The following is a 17,945-nucleotide window of genomic DNA, read 5'->3' as shown; positions in this document are numbered from 1 at the left end:
ATAGTCATAGTTGGTTGATGGTGAGGTTACAGAGCATTAGCATCATCAGTCTTCAGGTGCCAGTAGGTGCTTATCATCAGCAGCTAGTTAATTTCTTCTTTATTATGTAGTTTTAATATCTGTAAAGCAACTCAGGAAATGTGCATCAAATGCTATTATCTAGGTACTTCAGAGAGGAGCTACAGCAGAGGGTATGCGGGAGGGGTCTGTCCCAGGAATGCCCCCTAGGGCCCTGTTCCCTTACCCTGAAGGCTAGGATCTCCCTCAGGACCCAACACCAACCACTCTTCCCTCAGGTTTAGATGCTGGCTCTGAGGCGAACTCTGCCTGCAGGACTCTTGCCCTCACCTCATCTCTGAGAAACACTTAACTCAGAAAGTTGTTTGCTTCCAGAAAATGACTTAAGATGTGAACCGCCCTTTTCCCCACCCCTCAGTTTTGAATTATAGCCCTCTCGTTGTTGTTTAGTCATCGAGTCGTGTCCAACTTTATGCCACACCAGGCTGCCCTGTTCTTCACTGTTTCCCACCATTTGCTTAAATCCATGTCCACTGAGTCTGTGATGCTATCTAAATAGTGTTTGGTATAATGTAATCATTTTTTGTTAATTAAATAAGGGATTAAATTAAATGTCTTATAGTATTTCCAACTTATTGAATTTTTTTTTTTTTTTCCAGAATAGTTTCCATTTTAACAGCCACCAAGTGGAAAGGATTTTCTTTTTTGTCCTAAAGGCAATTGCCTGTTTCTTCTGATTCTGGTGAATTTGTTTACCATTTAATTAAGAGAAACATTTCTAGAGAGTTATCTATTTTCACTCTTCCAGTTCACAGAGTAGAAACTAATTTTAAACTGATAAAACTATTAGAGGATTATTTCCTGTTCACCCACCAGTCAATAAAATCACAGATTAAACCACAGAATAAGACAAGACATTTAGCAGTAAGATTGTGGCAGATGTGGTCCTCTACCTTCAGAAGCCCAAGAGCTTTTCCACACATTTTCACATGCTAATCATTGTGACTTTTACATCCTGTTTCTAAAACAGGCTGGAGCTATGGTTTGAGCAGAGTTTGAAGCCAACAGGCCAGTGTATCTGTATGGAACTTTCCCTCTGTTCTTGAAGGAAAAGTGAAGTTAGATTATATTTATTTTGACTGGATTTTATTTTAGAACTTTCGGGGCATTTTAATATTTATATATGAAAAGCATTTGGATCTTTTGCTGTTGAAAAATTATGTAGAGATCATTCATTCTTCCTTTTTCCCTCCCTACCTTGCCCTTTATTACTCCCTTTCTCCTTTCTTTCTTTTAAACAGATGCTAAACCAAATCTTTATCTATCTCACAAAACATAGTTTAAAGTTCCTAAGTGGGTTTTTCTTTGTTTGTAGTGGAAGCCTATATGTGAGATAGCCTCTTTTGTCTTTCGTAGTTTTCCATCTGAGATTGAACATAGTACACATTCAATAAATATTTCTTGAAAGAATAAATCCATGGTTTCAGGTCCTGGGCACAATCCTAAAATACTGTTACTGTACTTTGCTTGGTGTGCATCTGTGATGAGAACCTTGGTCTTCAGCTCAATTCCAGCTGAACTATTTGTCACAAATATGCAACTATACTGGGAAAATAATGTTAAATCCTTAGATATACTGTCTTTGTTCATTTTACAGAATTAAATGAATTTTACAGAATTTTGCTCATTTCTGTTGCAGTAAAACACCCACTGGCACATTCCTTTTGCCTCTAAGTACTTTTGAATCAGTTGGATTTTGGCCATCAATTCTATAATACACTAAGGCATGCAATTATAGGACAACAATGCATACTTTTTTATGCCTGAAAAACACTCTGAAGTCAAGCACTAGCATTGAAGCACAACTGGAAAATTTTACATTCAATCAAGAACTAAACCAATAGTAGGTTTAATTTTGTATGTTCTATGTAATTGAAAGTATGGGTATCTACAACTTTATTTTGGTTTCTATTCTGGAAACGAAAACAACTTAATCAGAAATTGATTACAGAAGGGTTTTATTAACAAATAAATTATTCTCCATTGTTGAACTCATACTAACCTTTTGAGTAGTGGTGGAAAGTAGTATTAAAGCTTATCCTAGGAAAGTGAAGTCACTCAGTCGTGTCCGACTCTTTGCGACCCCATGGACTGTAGCCTACCAGGCTCCTCTGTCCATGGGATTTTCAGGCAAGAATACTGGATTGGGTTGCCATTTCCTTCTCCAGGAGATCTTCCTGACCCAGGGATTGAATCTGGGTCACCTGTATTGCAGGCAGGCACCACGATAAGATCCTAGGAAAGGGTGACCACAATGATGACAAAACTTAATTCATAAGAGTGAGGTGCCTACTGTCTTGTATTCCCAGGCTGGATGCCCCACTGTCTGAACTGTTAAAAACAAAATTCAACTGAGTACATTTTAAAGATCTTATTGGCTTTACTCAGCAATTAATGAACTGGGCAGCATTCTATCTAGCAGATAGAAAGAAGCTCTAAGGAACCGTACAAAATGAAAGACTTTTATAGGCAGAAGAATATAGGAACGAAGTTATACTAGTCAAAAAGCTGATTGGTTATTGCAACATTACTTTTCCCAAAGAGGATGGAGGGTTTTATCAGGCTGCTTACCTAACTAGCACTAATCAGGAGATTCCTGATTGGCTAATTTAAGTTTCCATTTTGGGAAGAGCTGAAATTGTAATTTAGTTTGGTTGACCCCAGGGTCAGCATGAGTGACTCTATTTTGATTGTGAGCCCATTGTCTTGTTTTAAACAGGATGCTTAAGTGAGTTCAGGGACTGTGCAAGTCTGGCCCAGTTCTGGCAGAAGAGGTTATGGCTGGAGTTGTCCCATGTGGGGATTCAGCCCGAAAGTTTTAGGCATTCTGGAAACCCAAGGATATTTTGTGTGTTGCTCTTGACACTGTAATGCATTTGCAAGTGCAATGCATTTGGTGGAGCTTCCTCTGGAATTTTTAGGGACATGACCCACACTGAGAGAGGAGCTCCCTAAACTAGCAGCATGCTGTTAAGGAAACTTACCGAGAAAGACAAGTAAGATGGCATAAAAGGGTCAGTGGGACACTTTTCCTGGCAAGCAGAAAAGTACTTGTTGGGGTAATGAGTCAGAATATTTGAAATCAAGAATGACTCAGAAAATATAGGCTTAGGTACTACTATAATTGACTTCCCTTGTGGCTCAGACAGTAAAGCATCTGCCTACAATATGGGAGACCTGGGTTTGATCCCTTGGTCGGGAAGATCTTCTGGAGAAGGAAATGGCAACCCACTCCAGAATTCTTGTCTGGAAAAGCCTATGGACAGAGGAGCCTGGTAGGCTACAATCCATGGAGTCGCAAAGAGTCAGACAAGACTGAGCAACTCACTCTCACTTTTTACTACTATAATTATAAACTATGCCCTAAATGTATCCAGAGGCCTTTGAATGATAAATAGTAAAAGTTACTCATATTAACATTTTTATTATTGTATTAGAAGTAAATGTTAGTTTGTGCATATTTAAATAAATGTTTTAAGTGGATTTGCATTAATTGAGAATATTTTGGAGCACACAAGCCAACTAAAGTTTTTCCTTCCAGTTTACTTTGAAAGGAATGCGATGTTAATTCTGGGGCATTGATGGTTTACAATGCCTGATCAAGACAAAAAAGTGAAGGCCACTGAAAAATCAACTGATAAAAAACAGCAAGGAGTCACCACCAGGTAACACCATACTAAGTTTTTGCTTATTATTCGTGACCAGCAACCACAGTGTAGACCCTTGACAACTGCTGCTCTGGGGTAGAGTCTTCACTGAAATGTTTGCCCTTTTCCAGAGTTCTAAGGAGATGTTTAGTTTGTATATGTTTCAGTCTATAAAAGCAGGCCTCCCAGTGGCAAGGGTCCATGTTACTAGTGGGTAACGCAACTAGTTCACCCAGAGTCTCCTGTCGGTTGACACTGTGTTATTCTTTCTCCTAGGGACTATTCAGATCTTAAAAGACTTCTGTGCCTTTTGAACGTTCAATCAAGCAAGCAACAGGTAGTGTTTTCAAAGAATGTGCGTCCATTAATGACAGAGAAATCACGTTTCCAAAGGATCCATTTAACATCTTATGAACGATACATCTATTTTCCTTTGTTCTTTCACGTGTTCCATCTTTCTTCCAGTTGTTTCTCCCTCACCTGGTTCAGGGTTAGGAAGCAGGACTATGCAACCACAGCATTTTCATTCCTCTGCTCTCATGCCTGGTGCTAACCTGCAAAACGCATCAGTATGGAAAGGATACATTCTTCAGTTGAATGCTCAGTGTCTGACCCTGCAGAGCTCTAGGGGAGTTGATTTCTCCAAAACACTGTACATCCCGTTTTCCTTCTCCCCTGCCCTGCTTTGCAGGCTGCCCAACTGCTACAGCACCCTTCTTGACGCTGGCTGCAGAGTGTATCTCACCAAAAATAGGGGAAATGAAGGAGTGAGTTTTGACTATTTTTACAATAGCATTTTTAATTTTTTTAATGGAAAGAATGGTACTGCCATTTGAATTTATCTCTAGACTTTTTTTGGTTTAGCTTCTGTAAGACTTTGGAGAAGTGTGAGATTAGAGGCTATCCGTGAAGACTTGGGGAATAACACAGAAATGCTAATAGCAATAAAAACAGCAGATACTTATTTAGCATGGTCAATTAGCAAATGACAGAGCTGAGATGTGAACCCTGGGAGCAAGATTCCAAAGTCTACTGTGGTAAACTTGTTTAAGCAAGTTTGTTTATGAGTTTATGTGGTAATACAGCCCTACTGGCTTTTTTTTGTATCTACTAAACTTACCAGAGAACTATAGCATTAAAAATTTTTTTTATTGAATTATAGTTGATTAACAATATTATATTAAATTCAGTTGTATAGCATAATGATTCACTCTTTTAAGATTATACCCCATAAATCTTTTAAGATTTATATTCAGATATTGGCTATATTTCCTGTGCTGTATAATATATCCTATTAGCTTATTTGTTTTAAACATTGTACGTTTTAATCCTCTACGCCTATATCACCCCTCTCCATTCCCCTCTCCCCTCTGGTAACCACTAGTTTATTCTCTGTATCTATGAGTCTGTTTCTGTTTTGTTATACAGTAAGTCCCCTTCAATGAATGAGTTATGTTCCCAGAATGCCTTCATAAGTCCAATTTGTTCGTAAGTCCAACGAAATTAGCCTAGGTACCCAACTAACACAATTGGCTTTATAGTACAGCGCTGCAAGAGGTTTATAATACTTTTCACACAATTAATACATAAAAGAACAAACACACAAAAAGAAAACATTTTAAATCACACAGTACAGTACCTTGAAAAGTGCGGTTGTACCGGCTACATCACTGCTGCTTTCACACTTGCTTCTGGACTTCCTGGGCTTGAAATAAAGATACTGTATTACTGTCCCCTATTCAGTACTATACAAACGCACAACCACTTGTAGAAGATGCATATCTGCGATAATGTGTGCCAGACATGTGAAATAGCTTTATGTGATTGGACATGCAAACATACATCCACATTTTTGAAAGTTTGCAGCTTGAAGCTTTATATATAGAGACTTACTATATTCATTTGTTAATTTTTTTAGAGTCCACATTAAAGTGGTAACATATAGAATTTGTCTTTCTCTGATTTATTCCACTAAGAATAATAATTTCTAGGACCATCCATGTTGTTGCAAATGACAATATTTATTTTCCTTTACAACTGAGTGAATTGCAGTGTGTGTGTGTGTGTGTGTGTGTGTATACATTAATCTGTTGGTGGACACTTAGGGTGCTTCCATACTATGGCTATTGTAAATAATACTACAATAAACATTAGGGTATATGTAGCTTTTCAAATTAATGTTTTCATGTTCCTTGGATATGTACCCAGGAGTGGAATTTCTCTATCATATGGTAGTTCTGTCTTTAGCTTTTTGAAGAATCTCCATACTGTTTTCCAAGGTGGCTGTACAGATTTACATTCCTGCCAACATTATTCCCTTTCTCCCACATCCTTGCCAACATTTGTTATTTGTTGTTTTTGTCATGAGAGCCGTTCGGATGGATGTGAGATGATATCTCATTGTGGTTTTGATTTGCATTTTCCTGGTCATTAGCAAGGTTGAGCATCTTTTCATGTGCCTCTTGGCTATCTGTATGCCTTCTTTTGAAGTATGTCTATTTAGGTCTTCTGCCCATTTTTTAAACCAGTTTTTTTTTTAATATGGAAGTTATATGAACTGTTTATATATATTGGATATTAACCCTTTATTGATCATCATCATTTGCAAATATTTTCTCTCATTCAGTAGGTTGTCTTTTAATTATGTTGATGGTTTTCCTTGCTGTGCAAAAACTTTTAAGTTTAATTATGTCCCATTTATTTTTTTTGTTTCCTTTAGGAGACAGAGCCAAAAAATATTGCTACAATTTATGTCAGAGTGTTTTTAGGAGTTTTATGGTTTCCAGTCTTACATTTAGATCTTTGATCTATTTTGAGTTCATTAGAGAATGTATTCTAATTTCATTCGTCTACATGTACCTGTTCAGTTTTCCCAGCACCAGTTACTGAAAGACTGTCTTTTCCCCACTGTATATTCTTGTTTCCTTTGTCATAAATTAATTGATCATTTAAGTGTGTGGATTTTTTTCTGGGTTCTTGATCTATGTGTCTCTTTTGGTGCCAACAACATACTATTTTTTATTAATTTTATTTATTTATTAATTGGTAGAAAATTGCTTTACAATTTTGTGTTTGTTTCTGCCTTACAACAAGGCAAATAAGTCATAATTGTATGTATCTCCCTTTCCTCCAGAGCCTTCCTCCTCTCTTCCCATCCCACCCCTCTAGGTATCACAGAGCGCCAAGCTGGGCTCCCCGTACTATTTAGCGACTTGTCCCCAGCTATCTGTTTCACGCATATAGTGTATATATGTCAATGCTACTTTCTTAGTTTGTCCCACGCTCACCTTGCCTGCTGTGTTCACAAGTCCGTTCTGTACTAAGTTCATAAATACATTTTTCTAGATTCCGCATATACGTGTTAATATGTGATACTTGTTTTCCTCATTTTTACTTACTTCATTCTGTATAAGAGGCTCTAGTTTCATCCACTTCACTACAACTGACTTGAATGCATTCCTTTTTATGGCTGAGTAATATTCCATTCTATAAATGTAGTACTACTTCTTTATCCGTTCATCTGTCGATAGACATCTAGGTTGCTTACATGTCCTAGCTGTTGTAAATATTGCTTCAGTGAACATTGGGGTACATGTGTCTTTTAGAATTGTGGTTTTCTCAGGGTATATGCCCAATAATGGGATTGCGGGGTCATATGGTAGATTTATTTCTAGTTTTTAAAGGAATATCTATACTGTTTTCCATAGTGGCTGTATCAGATTACATTCCCACCAACAGTGCAGGAGGATTACCTTTTCTCCACATCCTCTCCAGCATTTATTGTTTGTAGATTTTTTAATGATGGACATTCTGACTCATGTGAGGTGACACCTCACTGTAGTTTTGATCTGCGTTTCTCTAATAATGAGTGATGTTGAGCAGCTTTTCATGTGTTTATCGGCCATGTGTATGTCTACTTTGGAGAAATGTCTGTTTAGGTGCTGCCCATTTTTTGATTGGGTTGTTTTTCTAATATTGAGCTATATGAGCTGCTATTATATTTTGGAGATTAACCCTTTGTCAGTTGCTTTGTTTGCAATTATTTTCTCCCATTCTGAGGGTCGTCTTTTCATCTTCTTTATAGTTTCCTTTGCTGTGCAAAAGCTTCTAAGTTTTATTAGGCCCCATTTGTTTATATCCCTTTTTATTTTCATTAGTCTAGGAAGTGGGTCAGAGAGAATCTTGCTGTGATTTTTAACAAAGAGTGTACTGTCTATGTTTTCCTCTATGAGCTTTTGTAGTTTCTGGCCTTACATGTAAGTCTTTCATACACTTTATTTTTGTGTATGGTGTCAGAAAGTATTCTAGCATATAGCTCTCCAGTTTTCCCACCACCACTTGTTGAAGCTATCTTTTCTCCATTGTATTTTTTTGCTTCCTTTGTCAAAGATAAGGTACTCACAAGTATGTAGGCTTATCTCTGGGTTATCTATCTTGTTCTGTTGGTTTATATTTCTGTTTTGTGCCAATATCATACTGTCTTGATGACTGTAGCTTTGTAGTATAATTTGTAGTCAGGGAGGTTGATTTCTCCAACTCTGTTTTTCTTTCTCAAGATTGATTTGGCTATGCAGGGTCATTTATGTTTCCATACAAAATGTGAAATTTTTTGTTCTAATTCTGTGAAAAATGACCTTGGTAATTTGATAGGGATTGCATTGAATCTGTAGATTGCTTTGGGTTGTATAGTCATTTTGACAATATTGATTCTTTCAGTTCGAGAACATGGTATATATCTATCGATCTATTTGTATCATCTTTAATTTCTTTCATCAGTGTCTTATAGTTTTCTGCATACAGGTCTTTCATCTCTTTAGGTAGGTTTATTCTTAGGTATTTTATTCTTTTTGTTGCAATAGTGAATGAGATTGTTTCATTAATTTATCTTTCTGATTTTTCATAGTTAGTATATAGAAATGCAAGGGATTTATGTGTATTAATTTTATATCCTGCCACTTTACTAAATTCATTGATTAGCTCTAGTAGTTTTTTGTGGCATTTTCAGGGTTTTCTATGTATAGTATCATGTCATGTGCAAACAGTGAATGTTTTACTTCTTCTTTTCCAATCTGAATTCCTTCTATCTCTTTTTATTTTCTGGTTGCCATGACTAGGACTTCCAAGGCTATGTTGAATAACAGTGGTGAGAGTGGGCACTGTTGTCTTGTTCTTGATCTTAGAGGACGTGCTTTCAGTTTTTACCACTGAGAATAATATTTGCTGTGATTTTGTCATTTATGGCCTTTATTGTGTTCAGGTATATATTCTTTCTGTGCCTACACTCTTGAGAGTTATTATTGTGAATGGGTGTTGAGTTTTGTCAAAAGCTTTCTCTGCATCTATTGAGATTATCATATGGTTTTTATCTTTCAATTTGTTAATATGGTATATCACATTGATTTGTGTATATTGAAGAATCCTTGCATCCCTGGAATAAACCCCACTTAATCATGGTGTATGATCCTTTTAATGTATTGTTGGATTCTGTTTTCTAGAACTTTGTTGAGGATTTTTGCATCTAGGTTCATCCATGATATTGAACTGTAATTTTCTTTTTTTGTGATTTCTTTGTCTGGTTTTAGTATCAGGGTGATGATGGCCTCATAGAATGAGTTTGGGAGTTTTCCTCCCTCTGCAATTTTGGAACAGTTTGAGCAAGAGAGGTGCTAGCTCTTCTCGGTACCTTTGATAGGTTCTCCTTTCTTCAGTCTCTCACTCTTAGTCTCTGTGTGTCCCTAGGTCTGACATGGGCCGTTTCCAGACAGCATGTATATGGGTCTTGTTTTTGTATCCAATCAGCCAGTCTGTTTCTTTTGGTTAGAGAATTGAATCCATTTACATTTAAGATAATTATTTTTATATATGATATATATAAATACATAATTATATATATATATATACATATATTAGAGTCAGACACGACTGAGTGACTTCACTTTCACTTTTCACTTTCATGCATTGGGGAAGGCAATGGCAACCCACTCTAGTACTCTTTCCTGGAGAATCCCAGGGATGGGAGCCTGGTAAGCTGCCGTCTTTGGGGTCGCACAGAGTCGGACACAACTGAAGTGACTTAGCAGTAGCATACATTTATATATAACAATCATTTATATATATGATATATATAATATATATGATTTATATATTTATATGTATGATAATTATTTTATATATGATTTATATATATGAAAAATATTTTTATATATGATATATATTACCATTTACTTTATTGATTTGGGTTTGTTTTTGTAGGTCTTTTCTTTCTCTTATGTTTCCTATCTAGAGAAGTTCCTTTGGCATTTGTTATAGAGCTGGTTTGGTGGTGAATTCTCTTAACTTTTGCTTGTCTGTAAAGCTTTTGATTTCTATGCCAAATCTGAGTGAGAACCTTGCTGGGTAGAGTAATCTTGGTTGTAGGTTTTTTTCCCTTCATCAGTTTAAGTATAGCTTGCTACTCCCTTCTGGCCTGCAGAGTTTCTGTTGAAAGATCAGTTGTTACCCTGATGGGGATTTCCTTGTATTCCCTTGTTGCTCTTCCCTTGTTTATTCTTTGTGTTTAATTTTTGTTAGTTTGATTAATATGTGTCTTGCTTTGTTTCTTTTTGGGTTTATCCTGTATGGAACTCTCTGGGCTTTCTGGAATTGGGTGGCTATTTATTTTCTCCTGCTAGGGAAGTTTTCAACTATAATCTCCTCAAATATTTTCTCATATCTTTTTTTTTTTTTTCCTTTTCCTACTGCTACTGCTGCTAAGTTGCTTCAGTCGTGTCCGACTCTGTGCGACCCCGTAGATGACAGCCCACCAGGCTCCCCCGTCCCTGGGATTCTCCAGGCAAGAACACTGGAGTGGGTTGCCATTTCCTTCTCCAATGCATGAAAATGAAAAGTGAAAGTGAGGTCGCTCAGTCATGTCCGACTCTTCGTGACCCCATGGACTGTAGCCTACCAGGCTTTTCCATCCGTGGGATTTTCCAGGCAAGAGTACTGGAGTGGGATGCCATCACCTTCTCCTTCCTTCTCCTGAGACCCCTCTAATTCAAATGTTGGTGTGCTTAATGTTGTCCCAGAGGTCTATGAGACTATTCTCATTTATTTTCATTCTTTTTTTTTTCAATATTCTACTATGCTTCAGTTATTTTCAACTTCCACTCTTCCAGCTTACTTATCTGTTCTGCTACTGATCCCTGTAGTGTATTTTTAAAATTTTATTTCAGTTAGTATGATGTTCATTGTTGATTTTCTGTTCTTTATTTCTTCTAGGCTCTTTTATTTATTTATTTATTTATTTATTTATTTACTTACTTACTTTACAATATTGTATTGGTTTTGCCATACTTCAACATGAATCTGCCACGGGTGTACACGTGTTCCCAATCCTGAACCCCCTCCCACCTCCCTCCCATACCATCCCTCTGGGTCATCCCAGTGCACCAGCCTCAAGCATCCTGTATCCTGCATCGAACCTAGACTGGTGATTCATTTCTTATATGATATTATACATGTTTCAATGCCATTCTCCCAAATCATCCCACCCTTTCCCTCTCCCACAGAGTCCAAAATACTGTTCTATACAGAGTGATGTAAGCCAGAAAGAAAAACACCAGTACAGTATACTAACACATGTATATGGAATTTAGAAAGATGCTAACGATAACCCTGTATGCGAGACAGCAACAGAGACACAGATGTATAGAACAGTCTTCTAGGTTCTTAAATGTTTCTTGTATCTTCTCAATCCATGCCTCCATTCTGTGTATTCGTGCCTCCATTTTATCTACAAGGTTCTGAGTCATCTTTCCTGTCATCACTCCGATTTATTTTTCAGGTAGATCTCCCATTTCCTCTTCACCTGCTTTGTCTGGTGGTTTTTTCCATGCTCCTTCATCTGCTGCATGTTTCTCTGTCTTTTCATTTTGTTTAATATGCTGCATTTGGGGTCTCCTTTCCACAAGCTGTAAGGTTGTAGTTATTCTTGTGGAGTCCACCCTCAGAGTGTGGGGTTGGACTTGGTTGGAGGAGGGGGGCTAGTTCCTGTGTTCTGGTGGGTGAAGCTGGACCTTGTCTCTCTAAATGCAGTGTTGGGCCCAGTGGTATGTTATGGGGTGTCTGTGACCTTGGTATGATGTTGGACAGCCTGTCTACTAATGGGTACAATTGTGTTCCTGTTTTGCTAGTTGTTTGGTGTGGAGCATGCAGCGCTGGAGCTTGCTGACCTTTGGGTGGGGCCAGGTCTTAGTGTTAAGATGGAGGCCTTTGGGAGAGTTCTTGCTGATTAGTATTCCATAGGGTTGGGAGTCCTCTGGTGATCCAACATCCTGGACTTGGGTCTCCCACCTTGGAGGTTCAGACCTGACCCCTTGCTGGAGCACCAAGACTCTACAAGTCACACAGCACAGAAGGGAAAAAGAAAGAAATAGGGGAAAATCAAACCAAACTACTACTAATAAAAAAAAGAACAGACAGACAAAACCCCAACAGAAAACCCCACATTTGCAGGTGTGCCCATCTCTGGGGTCATAGACCACAGCCAACTCATCCCACTTGTGAAGGCTGGGTCCTGCAGGCTGGGAGTCTGTGGATTTAGAGGGTCCCCAGGAGTTTGAGGGTCCCTTTAACAATGGTCTCTTGCCTTTTTGGTAGATCCAGGCTTTCCCCTGGACTCCCTGACTTGCATTGTACTAGTACCCTCAGAGGGAGGCAGAGTCAACCCCAGTCCTTCATAGGAGTCAACCCCAGTCCTCTCCCTGGGGTCGGACTCCCAAAGCTTGAGCCTCGGCACCCAGCCCTGACTCTCTGTGGTGGGTGTCCAAACAACTTCTCTGCTGGGAGATGCCAATTGGCATTGATCTCTGTGCCAAATTCTCTGTGCTTTGTCTTCTGTGTACTTGTTGCTGCACTCCCCTCTGAGGTTCCAAAACTCCCCTTGTCCCCATCTGTGGGGGGGTTTCCAAGTGTGTGAAAACTTGTCCTCCTTCACAGCTAACTCCCCATGGTACAGGACCCATCCCTTTTTCTTTGTATCTTTATTTTCATGCCCTTTCCCCACCACTTTATGTGAAGTTTAGCTTCCCTTTTTGGAAGTCTGAGGTCTTCTGCTAGTGTTCAGCAGCTGTTCTGTAGGAGTTGTTCCACAAGCAGATGTATTTTTTATGTATTTGTGAGGAGGAAGATGATCCACATCTTGCTTTTCCACCATCTTCAACCCCCATCCATACTACTTTGATTAGTTGTATCTTTGTAGTATCGTCTTAAGTCAGGGGCTATGATCCCTTCAGCTTTGTTCTTTTTCTTTTTTTCTCAACATTGCTTTGGCTATCCAGGGTATTTTATAGTTCCATATAAATTTTAGGATTATCTTTTCTAGATCTGTGAAAAATATCATAGGTACTTTGACAGGGATTCCACTGAATCATGTCCGACTCTTTGTGACTCCCATGGACCATAGAGTCCATGGAATTCCCACAAGGGGCTTCCCTGCTGGCTCAGCTGGTAAAGAATCTGCCTGTAATGTGGGAGACCTGGGTTCAGTTCCTGGGTTGGGAAGATCCCATGGAGAAGGGAACAACAGCTAGTCACTCCAGTATTCTGGCCTGGAGAATTCCATGGAATATATGGCCCATGGAATCGCAAAGAGTTGGATACAGCTGAGCTACTTTCCCTTTCATTTTCCACTAAATCGTAGATTGCTTGGATAATAAGTGCATTTTAACAGTATTAATTCTTACAATCCACAAACATAGCATATCTTTTCATTTCTTTGCCTTTAATTTCCTTCATCAGTATCTTGTAGTGTTCAGAGTAATGGTTTTTTACCTCCTTAGTTAAATTTATTTCTAGGTATTTTATTCTTTTTGATGCAATTATAAATGGGATTTTTTTTTTTTGCTTTCTCTAATAGTTCATTATTAGTGTATAGGAAAGCAACAGTTTTGTATATTAATTTTATATCTTAAAACTTTACTGTATTAGTTCTAATAGTGTTTGGTTGGAAACCATAAGGTCTTTATATATATATATATATATATATATATATATATATATATATATAATGTTATCTGCAAATACTGAAAGTTTTATTCTTCCCTTCCAATTGGGATGCCTTTTATTTATTTTTCTTGTCTGATTACTGTGGTTAAATGCAGGCGAAGGGAGTGGGCACCCTTGTCTTTTTCATGATTTTAGAGGAAAAACATTCAGTTTTTCATCATTGAGTATGATGTTAGGTGTGAGTTTGTTATATAAGTTCTTTATTATGTTGAGATATGTACCCTATACCAACTTTGATGAGAATTTTCATCATGAATATATGTTATTTTTCAAATGCTTTTTTCTGAGTCTTGAGTCTACTGAGGTGATCATACAATTTTTATACTTCCTTTTGTTAATGAGATGTGCCACATAAGTTGATTTGTGTATTTCCTTGTGACCTTGGGATGAATCCAAGTTGATCATGGTGTATAACCATTTTATGTATTATTGAACTTACTTTGCTAATATTTTGTTGAAAATTTTTGCACCTATATTCATCAGTAGTTTCTTTCTTTCGTTATTTTTGGAGTGTCTATTTTTGGTATCAGAATAATGGTGGCCCTATGGAATGAATTTGGGAGTGTCCCCTCCTCTTCAATCTTTGTGAATAGATTGAAAAGGATAGGCATTAGATCTTCTTTGTAAGTTTGGTGTTAATAGAATTCTCCTGTGAACCTGCTTGGTCCTGGACTTTTGTTGGCTGGGAGATTTTTAAACTATTAATTAAATTTCACTACCAGTGATCTGTATATTCAGATTGTCTATTTCCTGATTTGATCTTAGCAGATTGCATATTTGTATAAATATATCCATTTCTTCTAGGTTTTCCAATTTTTGGCACATAACTGTCTGAAATATTCTCTTGGGATTTTTCTGTCTCTTTAATATAGGTTGTTATTTCTCCTGTTTTATTTATTATTTTGTTTATTAGAATCCTCTCTCTTTTCTCTTGGTGAATCTAGCTACAGGCTTATCAATTTTATCTTTCCAAACAACAGCCCTTAGATTCACTGATGTTTTCTTTCTTTTGGTTGCTATTTTATTTATCTCCTCTCTGATCTTTATTATTTCCTTGGGCCTTCTTCCTTCTTCCTTTTCTAATTCCTATGGATGACTAATTAGGGTGTTTATGTGAGTTTTTCTTGTTTCTTGAGGTAAACCTATATCACTATAAACTTTCCTCTTTGACCTGCTTTTGCTGCATCCTGTGTAGATTTTGGAAATGTGTGTGTGTGTGTGTGTGTGTGTGTGTGTGTTTCATTTTTCTCAAAGTATTTTATGATTTCCTATTTTTTTTTTGCAGTGACCCATTAGTATTTTATTAGCATATCTTTTTTAGTCTCCTGTGCTTGTTTTTCCATTTTTCTTTCTGCAAGTGTATTTCTAGTTTCATGCCATTATGGTTAGAAAAGAAATGCTTGATGCAATTTCTGTCCTCTTAAATTTATTCAGATTTGTTTTGTGGCCTAGTATATGATCTATCCTAGAGGATGTTCCATGTGTACTTGGAAATCATATATATTCCAGTTTTTGGATGAAGTGTTCTCAGTTCACTCAGTTGTGTCAGACTCTTGGCAACCCCATGAGCATACCAGGCTTCCCGGTTCATCACCAACTCCTGGACCTTGCTCAAACTCATGTCGCGATCGAGCTGGTGATGCCATCCAACCGTCTCATCCTCTGTTGTCCCATTCTCTTCCCACCTTCAATCTTTCCCAGCATCAGGGTCTTTTCCAAAGAGTCAGTTCTTCAATTCAGGTGGCCAAACCACTGGAGTTTCAGCTTGAGTATCAGTCCTTCCAATGAATATTCAGGACCGATTTCCTTTAGAATTCACTGGTTTGATCTCCTCAGTCCAAGGGACTCGCAAGAGTCTTCTCCAACACCACAGTTCAAAAGCATCAATTCTTCAGCAATCAACTTTCTTTATAGTCCAACACTCACATCGATACATGACTACTGGAAAAACCATACCTTTGACTAGATGGACCTTTGTCAGCAAGGTAATGTCTGCTTTTTAAAATACTGTCTAGGTTGGTCATAGCTTTTCTTTCTAGGAGCAAGCATCTTTTCATTTCATGGCTGCAGTCACCATCTGCAGTGATTTTGGAGCCCAAGAAAATAAAGTCTGTCACTGTTGCCATTGTTTCCCCATCTATTTGCCATGAAGTGATGGGACTGGATGCCATGATCTTCGTTTTATGAATGTTGAGTTTTAAGCCAGCTCTTTAACTCCTCTTTCACTTTCATCAAGAGGCTCTTTAGTTGCTCTTCACTTTCTGCCATAAGGGTGGCATCATCTGTGTATCTGAGGTTATTGATATTTCTCCCACCAATTTGGATTCCAGCTTGTACTTCATCCAGCCCAGCATTTCGTATGATGTACTCTGTATATAAGTTAAATAGTCAAGGTGACAATATACCGTCTTGACATACTCCTTTCTCAATTTGGAACCAGTTGGTTGTTCTATGTCCAGTTCTAACTGTTGCTTCCTGACCTGTTGTGATCCACACAGTCAAAAGCTTTGACATAATCAATAAAACAGAAGTAGATGTTTTTCTGAAACTCTCTTGCTTTTTTTAATGATCCAATGGATGCTGGCAATTTGATCTCTGGTTCCTCTGCCTTTTCTAAATCCAGCTTGAACATCTGGAAGTTCACAGTTCATGTACTGTTGAAGCTTGGCTTGGAGAATTTTGAGTTACTTTGCTAACATGTGAGATGAGTGCAATTGTGTGGTATTTTGAACATTCTTTGGCATTTCCTTTCTTTGGGATTGGAATGAAAGCTGACCTTTTCCAGTTTTGTTGAGTTTCCTCAAATTTGCTGGCATATTGAGTGCAGTTCTTTAATACCATCATCTTTTAGGATTTGAAATGGCTCAACTGAAATTCCATCACCTCCACTAGCTTTGTTCATAGTGATGCTTCCTAAGGCCCACTTGACTTCGCATTCCAGGAAGTCATGTCTGGCTCTAGGTGAGTGATCGCACCATTGTGGTTATCTGGGTCATGAAGATCTTTATTTGTATAGTTCTTCTGGTATTTTTGCCACCTCTACTTAATATCTTCTGCTTCTGTTAGGTCCATACCACTTCTGCCCTTTATTGTGCCCATATTTGCATGAAATACTCCCTTGGTTTCTCTAATTTTCTTGAAGAGATCTCTAGTCTTTCCCCAATCTGTTGTTTTCCTCTATTTCTTTGCATTGATCACTGAGGAAGGCTTTCTTATCTCTCCTTGTTATTCTTTGGAACTCTGCATTGAACTGGGTAGGGCCACTCAATACGGACAGGTCATGGTAGAGAGTTCTGACAAAATGTGGTCTACTGGAGAAGGAAATGGCCAACCACTTCAGTATTCTTGCCTTGAGAACCCCATGAACAGTGTGAAAAGGCAAGAAGATATGACACTGAAAGGTGAACTCCCCAGGTTGGTAGGTGTCCAATATTCTACTGGAGAAGAGTGCAGAAATAACTCCAGAAAGAATGAAGAGACAGAGCCAAAGCAAAAACAACACCCAGTTGTGGATGTGACTGGTGATGGAAGTAAAGTCCAATGCTGTAAAGAGCAATAATGCACAGGAACCTGGAATGTTAGGTCCATGACTCAAGGTAAATTGGAAGTGGTCAAACAGCAGATGCCCAGAGTAAACATCGACATTTTAGGAATCGGTGAACTAAAATGGACTGGAATGGGTGAATCTAATTTGGATGAGCATGATATCTACTACTGTGGGCAAGAATCCCTTAGAAGAAATGAAGTAGCCTTCATAGTCAACAAAAGGTTTGAAATGCAGTACTTGGGTGTAATGTCAAAAAAGACAGAGTGATCTCTGTTCATTTTCAAGGCAAACCATTCAAAATCACAGTAATCCAAGTCTATGCCACAACCACAAATGCTGATGAAACTGAAGTTGAACAGTTCTATGAAGACCTACAAGACCATCTAGAACTAACACCCCAAAAAGATGTCCTTTTCATCATAGGGGACTGGAATGCAAATGTAGGAAGTCAAGAGATATTTGGAGTAACAGGCAAATTTGGCCTTGGAGTACAAAAATGAAGCAGGGCAAAGGCTAACAGAGTTTTGCCAAGAGAATGAACTGGTCATAGCAAGCACCCTCTTCCAACAACACAAGAGAAGACTCTATACATGGACATAACCAGATGGTTAATACTGAAGTCAGAT

The 17,945-nt window shown here is 38.0% G+C and overlaps 1 protein-coding gene across 6 annotated transcripts in view; it reads left to right on the top strand.

Annotated features, from left to right (window-relative positions):
* The window catches only part of NEK10 (NIMA related kinase 10), a 283,289-nt gene that overhangs the window by 18,121 nt on the left and 247,223 nt on the right, over positions 1-17,945 (top strand). For 3 of the 6 annotated variants that reach the window (XM_060402047.1, XM_042235753.2, XM_060402045.1), the window contains exons 2-4: positions 1,718-1,921; positions 3,620-3,743; positions 4,002-4,062. In XM_060402047.1, coding sequence (XP_060258030.1) covers positions 3,670-3,743; positions 4,002-4,062 — 135 coding nt within the window. In that variant the 5' untranslated portion in view covers positions 1,718-1,921; positions 3,620-3,669. The remainder of the gene's footprint in view (positions 1-1,717; positions 1,922-3,619; positions 3,744-4,001; positions 4,063-17,945) is intronic. The other 3 variants (XM_042235756.2, XM_042235752.2, XM_060402044.1) reach the window with 1 other exon arrangement.

Source organism: Ovis aries, chromosome 19 (genome assembly GCF_016772045.2).
Source record: "Ovis aries strain OAR_USU_Benz2616 breed Rambouillet chromosome 19, ARS-UI_Ramb_v3.0, whole genome shotgun sequence".
NCBI classification, from domain to species: domain Eukaryota; kingdom Metazoa; phylum Chordata; class Mammalia; order Artiodactyla; family Bovidae; genus Ovis; species Ovis aries.
The sequence above is the reverse complement of the archived record's forward strand: the minus strand, read 5'-3'. Positions and strand labels throughout refer to the sequence as shown.